Consider the following 19,131-nt stretch of genomic DNA (forward strand, 5'->3'; position numbering starts at 1 on the left):
ATCACCATTCCTACATCATTTTTAAAAGTATTTGATGGTGGTACCAAATACTGCAGTTTTGCCGAGGAAAGATGCTTTGATGTATTATTTGTTAATGAGGGTGAACTCCATGGTTTTCTACTTGGCTCTGAGCATATCCGTGTTAATGTATTTAGGATGACTTTTCAGATGCAGTAGAATCACTATAAATATCCCACTTTCATTTCAGACCAGCAATTACGATTCCTTTCAATGTTGTTCATACCTCCTTGTGAATCAATACCTTGTACAAATAATTTTCTTCTGGATCTTCAACAGTTACACAGTTAAGGGATATATAAGTGGATTGCATATTATAAATTATTAGAGTAGGAAAGCGATTGCATATGATACTACAGTGGTCATGGTTATATCACACTACAGTTGCCAAAACAAGTAGAAAGAACATTACAACACAAAGAATAACTCTAATGTGTGCAAATTTAAAAAATAGATCCAGGATCTTAAAATATAATGCAGAAGTATTTAATAGTATTATGAATGTATGAAACAACCTCACTGAATGGAGAAGGGGAAGAAAAGATGCTAACCTATGTGTAGAAATGAGTGAATTAGTAAGACTCAAGTCAAAATTCCCATATTCTGGTTGATGAAGTTGCTTCCTATAATACATTTCTATTGTAATGTAATAATTGAGTCATTGGCAGATGGTAGGAGCCATTGTTTCACTGCTGGAGTGATACATATGAGCAAGAGGACAAATGTAGAATGATTCATGTGATATTGGGTTAAAGTGGAATATATTAGTATGAATTCATGAGTAGCTTAACATAGATACAGAAGAATACGTATGCAAACACATATTTGTGTGTATAGATCTGGTTAGGTATAAACATATATTCCCTTGCTCGTCACCGGAGAGTATCCAGAACAGACAAATTCCAATAAAGTGAGATTCTAGAAGTTGCTTGACAAGTACTTCTCAAAATTGTCTTGGTTATCAAAATAAGAATGTCTAAGAAACTGTCATAATCTATAGGAACCTAAGGGTGCAAGTCCAATAAATTTAATGATATCACCCCAAACGTTGTTATCTTATTGCTTTAACAAACTCAAATTAGTTTGTTTGATACACATTCTAGGTGATAACATGGCCACAAGGAGTCTAATAGATTTAAGCTTAATTCTGGATAAGTTTTATAAAAATGTCCTTGTCCCTCATGCACCTGACCCTTCTAGATGAAAGGTCTGAGTATCAGTAGGGGATAACTGGAAACCAGTGAAATTACAGCCCTGGAATGGACTACTCAGATTTTGTGGAAGTGGAGACAGAGAAAAACCCAGCATCAGGCAGGAGGACACCTTAGACCTCAGAAAACTGTTAATGATCTTTGTCATTAAGAACTGTTCCTAGAGCCTACCTGCAGAAGACAAATACTCCAGTGCAAAAGCCTTAAAAATACTTGCCTGTCAGGTAAGCCATCCTCCACCAGATGGTTCTGTGAATGTAACAGAGACAATAGGGGGCCATTCTAGCACTTCCTTGTCACTTCTTTTAATTCCAATAAAATTAACATTTCAACATTCACTTCAAATGTACAACATAGTGAACAACAATTGTATACATTACTCAGTCGTCATCATATTAGGTGTGTTATTAATCCCCTTCATCTATTTTACCCATCACTCCACCTGCCTTCCCTCTAGTTTGTTTGTTCTCAATAGTTAAGAATCTACTTTTTGGTTGCCTTTTTTTCTTTGTTTTGTTTCTTAAATTCCACTTATGAGTGAAATTCTATGGTATTTGTCTTTCTCTGACTTATTTCACTTAGCATTATATCCTTTAGATTCATCCATGTTGTTGCAAATGACAAGATTTCATTCTTTTTTATGGCTGAGTACTATTCAATTGTATATATATATGTATATATATGTATATATAATATACATAATATGTATAATATTATGTATTACACACATACAATATTATATACATATTATTATACATAATAATGTACATAAAAGATTACTATATTACATAATAGTACATAATATCACATAATATTAATATACATAATATGCATAATATATAATTTTACATTATATTTATATTTTATATAAGTATAATATTATAATTGAAGATAGATATCATATCTTTATCCATTCATCAGTCAGTAGTTGCTTCAATTTGACTATTGTAAAAAGTGCTGCAGTAAACACAGGGGTTCAAATATCCTTTCAAATTAGTGTTTTCATATTCTTTGGGTAAGTACCCAGTAGTGGAAGTGGAATTGCTGGATCATATGGTAGTTCTATTTTTAATTTTTTGAAGAACCTCCACAGTGTTTTCCACAGTGGCTGCACCAGTTTGCATTCCCACCAAGAGTGTACAAGGTTTCCTTTGTCTCCACATCTTCACCAATATGTGTTCTTTCTTAGGTTTTTTTACTTTAGTCAGGCAAAACACTTCCAAATATCTTCCTCACTCCTATTTTGTCATATACTGTAGCAGACAAATGTCACATGGTTGATGGCTTGAACAAAAAAGACAGACTGGATTAAATATACCTGCAGTCCCTCCAAGAACAAGTTATTGAATTGGGAGGCCACAGTCTTACTAACCAGCTGAAAGCTATGTTGGAGGCACTGCTAGCCTGTAATATAAATGAGGCATGTTTAACTTGGCTGCCAACGTCCAAAATTGTAAATTCTTTCTAAAAGACTTCGGGTACTCTTGGGTTTCTACTTGTGTGAGGCTGGTCACTGGTTTGCATCGTTTTGGAGAACACTGTCAGTGCATCTTGGGAGTGATAAAAGAGATCAGCAGATTAATCAGAGAAGTCAACAGAGGAGCATACCTTGGTGAATTTGCAGCAGAAGCTGAGGTTTAGAAATGAGGGGTGGATTTGGTGGGAGGACATTCTGAAACATTTCCACATATTTTGATAGTTTTTGTTCTGGACTCTCTATTCAAGAATGTTTGTAACAGATTTAGGAGATTATTTCCCCTTAGCAGAATATTAAAGATACTGTCTTCTAGTAGGGCAAAATCAGGCATATTTTTCTCTTTAAAAGACTGATAATTGCTAGCTTAGAGGATCCTCAGGCTTAGGTGTAGGTGCCTTGTGTAAACCACAATATCCATTAGGGTCCTTCCCTGCAGAGAATTTAGGGGTAAAGGGAGCTGATGAGAACATGAAGCTCCTGCTTCCTGCTATATAATAAATAATAAAGTTTTCTGTCATTGACTCAGTAGGGTATATCTGTCAGTATCTATGAAATGATGGTGGGTCAACCTGTTAGACTCAAGGTAAAAGTTCAGACCCTACTCAGGTTTTGATTAATACCATGGATTTGGTAGAGTATGAGAAAGACAAATATCACAGCACTTTAAACAATAGTGACTTTATTTTTATCTTGTTTAAATGTTAAGGCTGGTATGTTGAAGCTCCTCCATGAAGTCACTGTGTTTCTAAGTGGGTAGGACCTGCAATTGTGTCAGGAAGCTGGGTGTGCTCTCTCTTGTTGAGTAGTCAGTGTATTCCTAGTATCATTACCCATACTCATGGCTCCAAATGGCTTGGCATCCCATGTGCTGATATCATCACAACAATGAGAGTAGGTAGAGAGGAAGAAGAGGGCAAACCCTTTTTATCAAAGGATAATACTTGGAAATTGCACAACATCTCCTCTTAGATCCTTTGCTCATAATTTAGTCACATGGTCACAAGTTGCAAGGAAGGTTAGCTTACATAGATAAATATTCCATTAATACAGAGGAAGTGGAGAATGCTTGAGTGTCATGAAATATCAGTTTAAGATCTACTAGATCATTTTGTAAAGACTATTTGGAGGGATCCCTGGGTGGCGCAGGGGTTTGGCACCTGCCTTTGGCCCAGGGCGCGATCCTGGAGACCCAGGATCAAATCCCACGTCGGGCTCCTGGTGCATGGAGCCTGCTTCTCCCTCTGCCTGTGTCTCTGCCTCTCTCTCTCTCTCTCTGTGACTATCATAAATAAATAAAAATGTATATAAAAAAAGACTATTTGGAGGAAAGACTGAATTCAGAATAGAAAAAAAGTAGTACATAGGATATAAAATGTCAGGTATTTCAAGTACAATTGACAGGCTATGACAGGCTAATAAATTCTCCAACTAATATTGTCACTTGTTATTACCAATTAAAATAATCTTTTCTTTTTCAACTTCCAATTTCTTGTATTTCTCTGTACTTGGGATATCAAAATACATCTGTGTGGAAAGCCAAACACAGATTAAGGAAATCTATACTGAAAGTTTTAGAGACACAATTAAAAGTAGTTTTGAAAAAATATATATATAAATTTCTTCTTTTAAGTATTTAGTGCCTGGGGAGAACTCACGTATAATGCATAAATTTGTGACCCTTTGGGAATTGTGTTCTTGGATCTCATATCTTCTGGGAACTCTTCCTAATCTTTAGATATTTTCCTTCAGGGCACAGAAAGCATAAATATTCAATGGGATTAAGTGTTGATGAATTTTATACAGCATTGTGAATAATACTAAGAAAAACATTCAATATATAAAAAAAAGTAAATTGTAGTAATGGGGAAATTTAATATACTAGTCTAAAAATCTGGGGAAAAAAAAGCCCTAAAACCATTTACAAAGTTGCTGTGAGTAGATAAGAAAAACAATCATAGATTGTGGGATAGAGGGATTCATTCAGAGAGGATCTGAATGCTAGTGTTGTTTGTTCAGCATGATAATAAAAGAGTTAAATATTGAAATAGAGCTACTTTGAATAAATTTGTTTAACATCTTCAAGAAAAAAGTGTGATGTTTAAGTGTATGGTAGACTGATTTAGGACTCAAAACGATGAAAGTAATTGGTATGTCTCAAATTTAAAGGCCATATTTGGGCAGCCCAGGTGGCACAGCTCTTTAGCACTGCTTGCAGCTCAGGGTATGATCCTGGAGACCCAGGATCGAGTCCTACGTTGGGTTCCCTGCATGGAGCCTGCTTCTCCCTCTGCCTGTGTCTCTCCCTCTATCACTCATGAAAAAATCAATTTAAAAAATTTAAAAATAATAAAAAAATAAAGGCCATATTTCCATTAGATATATTTTAACCCATTTTCTCCTATTTTTACAATTATGGTATTAAACTTATTTTTTTTAACCTTTAAATTTTGATTTAAGGGAAATAAAGAAAACAGAATACAATGAAAATTTAGTATTGAAAAATTACCTTTTAAAAGCTTCATTAGTATTCACAAGATCTAACCTAGGCCTAACTTCTAATGGTTTTGTAACATGACCTTGCTAATGTTTGTACAGTGCATGTTGGGGGGGATGGTTAGTGTGTGTATCTGTGAAAGGTGGACAAAGAAATAATCTGACATAGTAAAAGTATGATGTAGGTGTTTTAGATATAAGCATTCCTACAGTTGTTGCCATTGGAGTAATTTTTGTAAATGTATAAAAATGTGTGATTCATTGTTTCACAATGACGAGAATGTAAAAGAAATGTGAAGGAAAAACAGCAGTCCTCTCTTTTATTCACTCAATTAGTAACATGACTTTGACAACAGATCTTATTTTTTATCTTAGAATCCTCCTATAAATTCCTCTAGGTATAACTAGTAACAAATTTTATTTGTACTTGTATGTTTATTTTTACTTATATGTCTTTGAAATAATAATGTATGTTTTTGAGATTGGAAATAATTATATTTATATTCTCAGAGCAGAAAACATAGTCTTATCTGGGGCCCATTATTAAATTTTAATCATTTTATGTATTTGATGTGAAGATACCGAGGAAAGAATTCTCCATTAGAATCAATTTTTTTAAAAGCACCATAAACTGACCTATAATCATTGGTAGAAATTGTACTTTTCAGAGGACAACTAAGAAAAAAAAAAACACTCTTTCAAAGTGATCTCTAATTTGATAGCTGTGCAAACCAAAATAATCTGATTATCTCATTTTATATATGCCATGTATTGTAATAACTATACTTATGTATAGTTTATATTTATTTAATTATGTGTTAGCTTGGGCAGCCCGAGTGGCTCAGTGGTTTAGCACTGCTTTTGGCCCAGGGAGTGATCCTGGAGACCTGGGATCCAGTCCCACGTCGGGCTCCCTGCGTGGAGCCTGCTTCTCCCTCTGCCTGTATCTCTGCCTCTCTGTGTGTCTCTCATGAATAAATAAATAAAATATTAAATGTTAATTTTCCCCATTCTCGCTGGTGTGAGGTGGTATCTCATTGTGGTTTTGATTTGTATTTCCCTGATGGCCAGTGATGCGGAGCATTTTCTCATGTGCTTGTTGGCCATGTCTATGTCTTCCTCTGTGAGATTTCTGTTCATGCCTTTTGCCCGTTTCATGATTGTATTGTCTGTTTTTTTGCTGTTGAGGTTAATAAGTTCTTTGTAGATCTTGGATACTAGCCCTTTATCTAATAGGTGATTTGCAAATATCTTCTCCCATCCTGTAGGTTGATTGTTGACTGTTTCTTTTGCTGTGCAGAAGCTTTTTATCTTGATGAAGTCCCTTTAATTCATTTTTGCTTTTGTTTCCCTGGCCTTAATAGATTTATCTTGCAAGAAGTTGTTGTGGCCAAGTTCAAAAGGGGTGTTGCCTGTATTCTTCTCTAGGATTTTGATGGATTCTTGTGTCACATTTACATCTTTCATCCATTTTGAGTGTATCTTTGTGAATGGTGTAAGAGAATGGTCTACTTTCATTCTTCTGCATGTGGATGCCCAATTTTCCCAGCACCGTTTATTGAAGAGACTGTCCTTTTTCCAGGAGATAGTCTTTGCTGCTTTGTCGAATATTATGACCATAAAGTTGAGGGTCCACTTCTGGATTCTCTATTCTGTTCCATTGATCTCTGTATCTGTTTTTGTGCCAGTACCACACTGTCTTGATGACCACAGCTTTGTAGTACAGCCTGAAATCTGGCATTGTGATGCCCCCAGCTCTGGTTTTCTTTTTTAATATTCCCCTGGCTATTCGGGGTCTTTTCTGATTCCACACAAATCTTAAGATTATTTGTTTCAACTCTCTGAAGAAAGTCCATGGTATTTGGATAGGGATTGCATTGAATCTGAAAATTGCCCTGGGTAGCATGGACATTTTCACAATATTAATTCTGCCAATCCATGAACATGGAATATTTTTCCATCTCTTTGTGTTTTCCTCAAATTCTTTCAGAAGTGTTCTATAGTTTTTAGGGTATAGATCCTTTACCTCCTTGGTTAGGTTTATTCCTAAGTATATTATGCTTTTGGGTGCAATTGTAAATGGGATTGACCCCTTAATTTCTCTTTCTCCAGTCTCATTGTTAGTGTATAGAAATGCCACTGATTTCTGGGCACTGATTTTGTATCCTGCCACACTGCCGAATTGCTGCATGAGTTCTAGCAATCTTGGGGTGGAGTCTTTTGGGTTTTCTATGTACAGTATCATGTCATCTGCAAGGAGAGAGAGTTTGACTTCTTCTTTGTCACTTTGTTTCTTTTTATAAATTTATTTTTTGTTGGTGTTCAATTTGCCAGCATATGGAATAACACCCGTTGCTCATCCTGTCAAGTGCCCACCTCAGTGCCCATCACCCAATCACCACCACGCACTGCCCACCTCCCCTTCCACCACCCCTAGTTCATTTCCCAGAGTTAGGAGTCTTTCATGTTCTGTCTCCCTTTCTGATATTTCCCACTCATTTTTTCTCCTTTCCCCTTTATTCCCTTTCACTATTTTATACTGGCTTGAGTGCAATTGAATTTTTTCTTGTGGTTCTTCAAGCAAATGTTTATCTTTGGACTAGTACTTCACAGACTCTTTGCAGATGTCCTTAAGGATTTCTGTAGTTATACATTAACTATTTGAATAATGCAACCCTTATTAGTGAATAAAAGGGTTCAAATAAATTTACTCTTTTAATATAAGCAATAATCGTGTTTTCCAAGGAATTGAAATTCCTAATTATGAAGCTTTCAGAAGAAATGGAAATTAGAATTATGAGATTAGAGTATTGGAAAAATGTTTTTAATAGTTTTAGAAGATTCTCAGAATCATTGAATGAAAGTAAGAGTAATCATATTTTGGGGATCCCTGGGTGGTGCAGCTGTTTGGCGCCTGCCTTTGGCCCAGGGCGCGATCCTGGAGACCCGGGATCGAGTCCCACGTCAGGCTCCCGGTGCATGGAGCCTGCTTCTCCCTCTGCCTGAGTCTCTGCCTCTCTCTCTCTCTGTGACTATCATAAATAAATTAATTAATTAAAAAAAAAGAGTAATTATATTTTTAGTAATAAATTTAAAAATTGCTTGCAAATTTGTAAGTCAAATGAGAATTCCCTTTTGACCAAAATTTCTATAAAAATACCAAAGTCAGGGATCCCTGGGTGGCGCAGTGGTTTAGCGCCTGCCTTTGGCCCAGGGCGCGATCCTGGAGATCCGGGATCGAATCCCACGTGGGGCTTCTGGTGCATGGAGCCTGCTTCTCCCTCTGCCTGTATCTCTGCCTCTCTCTCTCTGTGTGTGACTATCATAAATAAATAAAAATTAAAAAAAAAACCAAAGTCAGTTTTTTTGTTTGTCAAATTCTAAAAACAGTGGCAAGCAATTGAGGTCAGATGCATTTACATAGGGTTTCTAAACAGATTGAAGTATTAATCTAATTACCACGAACGAAAAGAAATGAGGTAGATGAAAGATATGATTCTATCACTTCCCTAAACCAAAATTGAGGGTGGAATATCTACACAGGAAATAAATCTTTCCTGGAAGTTTGCTGAATTTTTTAATATGGGGGCTTACACCATTGTTTCCAAAGGAAAAGAATCTGTGCACTTTTTCTTCAGGTCAGAATTACTTAACATAGTTTTGCTAGGTAGAAAACAACCTGGAATTGAGAGAAAGATTTTGGCAAATAAACCTTATATCAGGTAATGATTTGACACTATGCTGCTATGGAAAACATTGCATTTATTTTACAATTTTAGAAAACAGATTAGTAACATAGATTATATCGGTTATATTCCAGACATAGGAATGAAAGAAGTAGGAATAATATAATCTACATTTGTAAGACTACCAAGGTGAGTCTTACACAAAACCTTTCAACATTACTAAAATACTAAGTTTAAGTCCAAAATACAGTTGTGGTATACAGATCTCTTCAATTTCTCTAGGCTTGTTTTCTCTATCTGTATAACAGCATATGAAGTACTAATTGAACCACATTTTTGAGCATTCAAAATAAGTGATATCTTTTACTGAGTGCTAAACAGTTTTAATAGCATATATTTAATGAACTATGAGATGTGGATTAAATTTCTTCTACTTTAGGAGTCCCCAGATGCTCAACTGTTAAGCATCCAACTCTTGGTTTTGGCTCAGATCCTGATCTCAGTGTCCTGAGATCAAGCCCCTCATGGGCTCCAGGCTCAGTGTGGAGTCCACTTCCTTTTCCCCCTGCTCACCCTTACCCCCTCCCACACACTTTCTCTAAAATAAATAAAATAAAAACTTTAAAAGAATTTTTCTCAAAAAAAAAAAAAAGAATTCTTCTCCTACTTTATATTTGGAAAATCTGAGGCACAAAAATTTTATATATTCTGTGCAGTATTCCATTTTGTATTTGTAAGAAAACCTTTAGTGGATTCAGGCTGAATATCTCGAAAACCCTTTTTTAAAACATTAGATATATGAATTCTCCAAATGTGTGTCATTATCTAACACCTCTGTGCTATTTGCATACATTTATAACTCAGTCTTCTTTCCTTATGTATATTTTTAGCCTCAATATAATTATTACCTTCTTCTAAAAGTCCTCCCAGAACTCCAAAATTACTTAGAAGCTATACGGTATGCCCTATAGTATTTTTTTTTTAAGATTTATTTATTTATTTATGATAGGCAGAGAGAGAGAGGCAGAGACACAGGAGGAGGGAGAAGCAGGCTCCATGCCGGGAGCCTGACGTGGGACTCGATCCCGGGACTCCAGGATCGCGCCCTGGTTCAAAGGCAGGCGCTAAACCGCTGAGCCACCCAGGGATCCCTGCCCTATCGTATTTTAATATCCCTTTATGACAACACTAATTATACACTATATATCAATCTTAGAGTTAGGTGTTTGTCTCCTTACTTAGGGACAAGCTTCTCAAGCATAAGGATTGAGAGCCTTGCAACATCTGAAATAAGAGAGATACACAATATATGTTTAATCAATTAACAAATTACATATAGCAAATTATACTTATAAAAGGCATATTTTATTTAAAGTTGTGGTTTCTAGTAGCTAATATACAATAAAAATGCTATTTAAATTGAACACCAATAAAAAATAAATTTACTATTTAAAAAATGCTATTTAGGGATCCCTGGGTGGCACAGCGGTTTAGCGCCTGCCTTTGGCCCAGGGCCCGATCCTGGAGACCCGGGATTGAATCCCACGTCGGGCTCCCGGTGCAGGGAGCCTGCTTCTCCCTCTGCCTGTGTCTCTGCCTCTCTCTCTCTCACTGTGTGCCTATCATAAATAAATAAATAAATAAAATTAAAAAAAAAAAAAGCTATTTAAAGCTTGCATTACCGACTTGAGAGAGTAAGTTATTGTAGCAGGGTGTTTTCTTTAGGAAGAATACAATGTGAGGGTGAGACTGAGCAGGATTCTTCAAGAGAATGTCCTACATGAGATAAGTAATGAAATAGAAAAACATGATCAGAAGAGATGAATAAGGGCACCTGGTGGCTCAGTTCGTTGAGTGTCTGCCTTTGGCCCAGGTCATGATCCCAGAGTCCTGGGATCAAGCCCAGCATGGGACTCCTTGCTCAGCAGGGAGCCTGCTTCTCCCTCTCCCTCTGGCCCCCACTCTGTTCCCACTATCTCAAATAAATAAAATCTTTTTAAAAAAAGAAATGAATGAAAGATTTTTTGTTTTTATGGCAATGTTGTGATTTGTAGCAATTATTACAATTGTTTTTTTTGAAAAACACAACCTTTTTTGTAACATATCCCAAAAGATTTCTTTCACCTGCTGGTTCCTTAGGGTATAAATGAAGGGATTTAGTAAAGGGGCAATTGAGGTATACAGCAAAGCTACATCTTTGGATACAGTCACCCTTTCTTTGGCAGATGGCTTAATATACATAAAGTTGCAGCTCCCATATGTCATGGAGACAACAATCATATGGGAAGTACAGGGGGAAAAAGCTTTGGTCCTTTGCTGTGCAGAAGGGAATTTCATAATGGTCTTCATGATGCAAGTGTAGGAGAGAACCACTAACACCAATGTGACCACAAGTGTCATCACAGCGAATGTGAAATACATCAATTCTAGGACATGTGTGTCTGTGCAGGATATCTGCAGGATGGGGGAAGTTTCACACATAAAGTGATCAATCATTTTGGAAGCACAGAAATCCAGCTTGAGTCCCATGAGCAATAGGGGAAAGATGATTAGGAATCCAGTCAGCCAGGAAGAAAGTACAAGCCAATAGCACACTCTGCTGTTCATAATGATTGGGTAATGCAAGGGTTTAGAGATGGCAACATAGCGGTCATAGGACATAGCAGCCAGAAGGTAAAACTCTGCAACTCCCAGTAAAAGAATAAAAAATAATTGAGCCACACAGTTATTATATGAAATGTTTTTTTCTTTAGTCACTATGGTTTTCAAGTATCTGGGAATACATACCGTTGTGAATATGATTTCTAAAAATGAGAAATTACGGAGAAAGAAATACATTGGCATCTTGAGGTGAGGATCCAGCAGAGTGAGGAGGATAATGGTTAAGTTCCCCATCAGGCTCAATGTGTAATTAAGAAATAAAAACACAAAAATCACAACTTGCAATTGTGGGTCATCCATCAGTCTTATGAGAATAAACACTATTTCCGTTGAATGGTTTTTCATCTCTCTTTTATAAGCCTTATCAAATACACATAAGAAAAGAGGACAAAGTCAAACATATACATGAATATAATATACTGTAGCGTAATGTAAATTAACCTATATATACACACATTAACATATATATAACTATATAAAACCTAAATATATATAAATAGGCCTAAATGTATATAAATTGAATATATAGAAATTAACCTAAATACATATAAACTAAATGAATAGGTGCAGCCTGGGTGCCTCAGCGGTTTAGCGCCGCCTTCGGCCAGAGTGTGATCCTGGGGTCCCAGGATCGAGTCCCACATCGGGCTCCCTGCATGGAGCCTGCTTCTCCCTCTGCCTGTGTCTCTGCCCCTCTCTCTCTCTCTCTCTGTGTCTCTCATGAATAAAATAAAATTAAAAAAAAACCTAAATGAATATATATACTAATTACATATTTTAACTAAATATATATATTAACCTAAATATTTATATATTTACCTAAAGTGGAAAAGGACATATATTCTCTAATTTATCTATTTGTAAATTATTTTTCCATCTGAAATTTACAATGATACATAATTACATGCTAAAGATAATTCTAAATTCTTTCCTAACCATTTGTTCTCTTTATTGTAATATTTCTCACAATTTTTTCTTTTGAACTTGAATATTTTCTTTGGCTAATATGCATTTTTACCCATTCTTCCTGAGTCGACTCAAGTCTACATGCATAATTTAAATAAAAGAATATGAATCATTTTTAGTGTAGTTTTCCATCATTTTTATTCCACCTGAGCAAAAGACACAAAGTTGTTCTATGTTTTAGAAATTGTATCCGAGTGATTTTCAAAACCAGGATTTAGAGTTATATATAATTCCTATGATAGTCAATGACTAAGCAGGATTGACTTCCATTAATTAGATAGGTGAATCTTTTTCTGTACTAAGATTACACAATTATTATCAACTTTCTTGACTGGCTATGCTATGGCATTCAAATGGTTGGTTGTCTTTTAGGAAATATAATAAATACAACAAAGGAAAACATGACAAAAACAAACAACATATTTTAATAAAAATATTCTGTATTTTTTCAATTAACCTTTTTGAGGTGTATTCCTAATGTGTCTACATAATTTGGGTCACTGCTTTTTAATATTCCTCAATATTTTTGTAAAACTATTGATTACTTCAGAAATTATTGTAGGAAAGTAAAATCTGCCACCCCAAAATGTGTCTCTTTGACATGACGATTAATTTAGCTGATTATTTTTAAGAAATGGAGGTCTCAGAATGTTTTCCTTTTTACCTCCTCAAATGTCTAAAAGAATTTAGACAAAAGACTTGCTTCAAAAAGGGAGATATTATCCTTTGCTAGTAACCTATTGCCCTGTCTTTCTTCCTATAAAAACCTTCTTTTTGTACAACACTTGGGAACATCTCTACTTGCTGGATGGGATGCTGCACAATTCATGAATTGCTTAATAAATCAATTAGATCTTCAAAAAAAAGGGAGATATTACCACAAATAATTATGGTTGTTTGTATGCTAATATGAATTGGCAAGATCTAAAATGTGGTCGAGAGGAAGGGCCTTAGCAAAGTCTGGTTCTTAAAATTCTTCTTTATGTTCATTCTTTCTGTGTGGCCCAGCAAAAATTTGTTTCCCACTTACTCTTTTTCATTTTCCTTTGAAATCTCTTCCTTGTCTTTGAAGTCCCAGACCCCTACATCCTTTGTAGCTCAAAATGGTAGCCTCAAATGCCTGACTGCCCATAATTCTCATAATCTTACAAAGCTCCCTTCCCATATATATGCTATTAATTTGATATTTTCCTGTTAATGTCTCATGTCAATTTAATTCTTAAACCAGCAAAAAGAATCTGAATAGTAGAGTAAAATGTTTCCTCCCAAACATTATATTACTGTCTGTCCTTTCTAAGTGTAAAAATTCTGTTTATTTCCATGTTATAGTATTCCATTTTATGTGAAACATTCTAGCCTATTTCATTATATGCATTACCTGCAAACTTTTAAAGGAAATAAATTATTAAAGCACTCTGTTATTTTTATTCTTTTGCTTTTGTCTTATTAATATTGCTATCTGTTTCTTAATTTTTTTGTTGGGAAAAGAACAAAACTAAGATGCTCCATGCTTAACGTGGTTTTCTGAAACAGATTTTAGGGAACAGCTTATATTTTATTAATGGCAATTGAAGACGCAGTCTTCAGCTGAGTGGTCACAAACTTTTTTTTTTTTTTTATAAAAATGTATATTTATGTTCTTCTTAAAACTCCCAACTTTGCTCTATTGCTGACTTGAAAAAGTATGCTCTAGGAGTTACTCATACAATTTTGGTTACCGCGTGGGTCTATCAGACTGTTCTAGAACTATATTATTACATTTGAGAGAACAGTTGCTCAGCATTTTTTCCATATCACTTAACCAAGGGCAATACTTAATTCATACAGAGAATCAGAGAAAAATGAAATTTAGATGCAACTGTATTTGAATAAAACAGATTACAATATCTGTTAATACACAGCTAACAAATGACTGTACCATTAAAAACATTTATAGACCTTAAAAATTGAGAACTCAGGGGATCCCTGGGTGGCGCAGCGGTTTGGCGCCTGCCTTTGGCCCAGGGCGTGATCCTGGAGACCCGGGATCGAATCCCACATCAGGCTCCGGTGCATGGAGCCTGCTTATTCCTCCGCTTGTGTCTCTGCCTTTCTCTCTCTCTCTGTGACTATCATAAATAAAAAAAAAAAAAATTGAGAACTCAAATTTAACTCCCTGAATTGGACTTGTGCCTTTGATATAACTTCTGATTTTGAAGTCAAGTTAAAATTATAGTTGCCTTACCTCCTTGAACCAATTGTATCTAAGTGTTCCCTTAAGTGTGCATGGCAGAGATGTATGTTGACATAATTAATTATGATTTTAGTCTTTTATCATCATATTTTATTTTCTGAGCTGGATACTTACTATGAATGATTTTTGTGGGAAGGACCATGTATATACAGTCCTTCTGTAAAGAATTCCAAATTCCCTCAGATTCATACTCACTTTGAAGTTCAGAACTCAAGTATTAATAATTTTAATGGACATCCATCTTCTATTCCAGATAAGCTGCATTTTGTGAAAGCTTGTTGTTATAATTGCTGTCATTCAAAACCTCAAAATGAGTAGTTATACTTTAAAATAAAATGAAATACGGCAACTGAAAAAGACTCGGGGCATCATCTGATGAAAGATAAGCAGCTTTTCCAAGAGAAATTCCATATTCGTCCCTGTACACTTATGAAATACTGCAGTTTTATCACTTTCTACTTACTACAGACCCAGAGGTTCTACTGAAATAAAACAAAGGAAAAGAAAACCTAATCTTTGGGGATCAAAGGTCCAAAAGTACTAATGACTGGCAATAAGAGACACCACTGTAATCCACTTTAAATAAAAGCTGAAGTAAAAGTATCCCAGAGGAGTATCATAAGTGACTTAGAATAATTGATGAACTATTTAACAGGATCATCATCAGTTCACTGTCCTGGGGCAACACTGAAAAATCCCAAACTGGTTTATACAAGCCCAAGACACTACCTTGCTTCCAATTAGCAAAGAAGCAATTTCAGACATTAATGTAAACCATCTTACACTCTGACACCTGGTAGTGAGTTATATTTACAAGTAACAAGCATAATATTTTATCAGATTAATAAGTTGAGGCTTTAGATGGATGTCTGATGAAATTATTTTGATCCTTCAAGTAAACTGATTTTACCTGTAAAATACATTTTATGTTAATACCCAAAACTAGAAGTGATCCAATATCCAGCATCTTGTAAATAGTTTAACAAATTACGGCATATGTATGTAATGCAATGAATTAGATATAAAAAAAGATTGAGGGGATCCATGGGTGGCTCAGCAATTTAGCCCCTGCCTTCAGTCCGGGGCATGATCCTGGAGTCCTGGGATCGAGTCCCACATCGGGCCCCTTGCATTGGGCCTGCTTCTCCCTCTGCCTGTGTCTCTGCCTCTCTCTCTCTCTCTCTGTCTCTGTCTCTCATGAATAAATAAAACAATGTTTAAAAATGATTGAATCTTAGAAATATTATGCTAAGTGAAAGAAGCCAAATGAAATATCTATATACTCTATGATTGTATTTCTATAATTCAGAGAAACACTGAACTATAAGGGTAGAAATCTAATCAAAAGTTTTAGAGGCTAATAGTGAGAAGTGAATGACCATAAAAGTGTCATGAGAAAACATTTTACAATGGATATATTTTATATCTTGATTGCAGTGGTGGTTGCATGACTATATATTTTTCAGAGTTCATCAAAATATATCCCCCCCAAAAGGTGATCTTTTTTGTAGTTAAATTCTATCTCAATAATCTAGCAAATATATTTGGATGTGACCTACTTTTTTTTACTATATTACTAATTAGATTACTTAGATGTGTACTGTCCGATATGACAGCCATTAGCCACATGTGGATATATGCATTTAAATTTAAAGTGATAAATATTAAATTTAAAATTAAATATTTAGTTCCTCACTTGGGGGTCATGGGACGGGGGACTGCTACTGAGCTAAGATCTAAAATCACCAAAATTAACAGTAATTTATCATCTCAGCCTTCCTCTGGGAGTTACATGCCTTCATCAGACTCTAAAGTTCTAAACTGATTCCATCAGACAGATTCTCCCAATGCAAACAATGCCCAGGTAGGGAGCAAGATTCTGGGTGCTTCCTATTTCACCATCTTCTTAAAGTTCCCTCAAGGATCCACTCATTTTCATGACATTGAAAATGACATGACAAGGTTGTGAACTCCAAGTAAATAACATACTTGACTGTAACAGATTCATATTTAAAGTCAATATATTCCTCTTTTTTTGACATTGATCAGTGTATCAAGTATCAGGTTTTAAATAATCATTCTTTAATAATTTTGAATACAATATATTATGATGTAAGTATTCAAATTTTGCAGATAAACTCCAATATTGATTTCTTTTATTAAAAAGAAATAAACTATGTCCTTAACATATTAATTTGGTTTGGTTTTTGTTTTGTTTTGTTTTGTTTTGGTTTGGTTTTGGTTTTATCTTCTTTTTCTATAATTCATGAGCTACAGATACACCTAGAAAGGAATTCCCTCTAATCTTGTGACAACTTCCTAACTTTTTCCATAGTGATACATTTGTCAATTTTCACATAATCTATTTAGAATTTGTGAAATTGTAATAAATAAATGCCACAAATAGCTGTTAGTTTTCTTTTTTTTATTGGAGTTTGATTTGCCAACATATAGCATAACACCCAGAGATCATCCCGCTAAGTGCCCCACTTAGTGCCCATCACTCAGTCACCCCCTCCCCTCAACCACCTCCCCTTCCATCACCCCTTGTTCGTTACCCAGAGTTAGGAGTCTCTCATGTTCTGCCTCCCTTTCTGATATTTCCCCACTCATTGTTCTCCTTTCCCCTTTATTCCCTTTCACTATTTTTTTATATTCCCCAAATTTAGTGAGACCATATAATGTTTGTCCTTCTCTGACTGACTTACTTCACTCAGCACAATACCCTCCAGTTCCATCCATATCGAAGCAAATAGTGGGTATTTGTTGTTTCTTTTTTTTAAAAAATAAATTTATTTTTTATTGGTGTTCAATTTGCCAACATACAGAATAACACCCAAGGCTCATCCTGTCAGGTGCCCACCTCAGTGCCTGCCACCCAGTCACCCCCACCTCCCGCCCACCTCCCCTTCCACCACCCCTAGTTCTTTTCCCAGAGTTAGGAGTCTTTCATGTTCTGTCTCCCTTTCTGATGTCTCCCACTTATTTTTTCTCCTTTCCCTTTTATTCCCTTTCACTATGTTTTATATTCCTCAAATGAATGAGACCATTTAATGTTTGTCCTCCTCTGATTGACTTATTTCACTCAGCATTATACCCTCCAGTTCCATCCACGTTGAAGCAAATGGTGGGTATTCGTCGTTTCTAATGGCTGAGTAATATTCCATTGTATACATAAACCACATCTTCTTTATCCATTCATCTTTCGCTGGACACTGAGGCTCCTTCCACAGTTTGGCTATTGTGAGCATTGCTGCTATAAACATCGGGGTGCAGGTGTCCCGGCGTTTCATTGCATCTGTATCTTTGGAGTAAATCCCCAGCAGTGCAATTGCTGGGTCATAGGGCAGATCTATTTTTAACTCTTTGAGGAACCTCCACACAGTTTTCCAGAGCGGCTGCGCCAGTTCACATTCTCACCAACAGTGCAAGAGGTTTCCCCTTTCTCCGCATCCTCTCCAACATTTGTGGTTTCCTGTCTTGTTATTTTCCCCCATTCTCACTGGTGTGAGGTGGGATCTCATTGTGGTTTTGATTTGTATTTCCCTGATGGCAAGTGATGCAGAGCATTTTCTCATGTGCATGTTGGCCATGTCTATGTCTTCCTCGGTGAGATTTCTGTTCAAGTCTTTTGCCCATTTCATGATTGGATTGTTTGTTTCTTTGCTGTTGAGTTTAATAAGTCCTTTATAGATCTTGGAAACTAGCCCTTTATCTGACACGTCATTTGCAAATATCTTCTCCCATTCTGTAGGTTGTCTTTTAGCTTTGTTGACTGTTTCTTTTGCTGTGCAGAAGCTTCTTATCTTGATGAAGTCCCAATAATTCATTTTTGCTTTTAGTTTACAAGAGAATATGAATCAATATGACTGCCATGAATAGATTCTCTGAAAATCTTCATTTTCAATCCCAGCTCCAAACCACTTAGCTATACTGTAATAGTCAAGTTAATTGATCATCCCAGCACTTATTTCCTACTTGGCTAAAAGTAGATAAGAAAATTTTTCTATTATGGGGTTATTTTAGCTTTGATGAGATGATATTTGTACTGTGATACACTTAGTGGTAGTCAATACATAGTATAATTTGTAAATATAACTATCACAATATAGAATATAAAAGTAAAGAAACAAACTTGATGTATCACAAAAAATAAATTTGATGCTATGAATCAGGATATATTATTTTTTAAAAACTGACTTCTGAAAAAAATGATCATAAGAACTTTAAACTTTACATATGTCCATGATCTTAGCCACCAAATTAATTAACTCCATCTTAGTATACCCATAAAGATAAGTAACTAGAATAATGACAATAATAAATGTGCTGGTAAGGAGATAGTGATGATAACGTAGCTGAAAGTGGTAGACTGATAGATGTCCT

The 19,131-nt window shown here is 35.5% G+C and overlaps 1 protein-coding gene across 1 annotated transcript; it reads right to left on the reverse strand.

The window, feature by feature from the left end:
• Positions 1-4,143: 4,143 nt before the first annotated feature.
• On the reverse strand, positions 4,144-16,148 carry LOC112908270 (olfactory receptor 6C6-like). Its single transcript, XM_025983745.2, has 3 exons — positions 16,125-16,148; positions 10,950-11,906; positions 4,144-4,230 (listed from the first exon to the last, which is right to left on the reverse strand). The coding sequence occupies exons 1-3, from the start codon at positions 16,146-16,148 to the stop codon at positions 4,144-4,146; spliced, it is 1,068 nt and encodes a 355-aa protein (XP_025839530.2).
• Between the last annotated feature and the right edge of the window lie 2,983 nt (positions 16,149-19,131).

Source organism: Vulpes vulpes, chromosome 3 (genome assembly GCF_048418805.1).
Source record: "Vulpes vulpes isolate BD-2025 chromosome 3, VulVul3, whole genome shotgun sequence".
NCBI lineage: Eukaryota > Metazoa > Chordata > Mammalia > Carnivora > Canidae > Vulpes > Vulpes vulpes.

Bases quoted from the DNA above. Each gene is read 5' to 3' on its own strand.
- LOC112908270 (XM_025983745.2), bottom strand. From the start codon at position 16,148: ATGTTTTCTCATGACACTTTTATG. The intron at 11,907-16,124 runs GTCATTCACTTC...GTATTTGATAAG, and splicing joins TTTCTCATGACACTTTTATG to GCTTATAAAAGAGAGATGAA. The intron at 4,231-10,949 runs GTAATAATTGCT...CTTTCCACACAG, and splicing joins GTTTTTCAAAAAAAACAATT to ATGTATTTTGATATCCCAAG.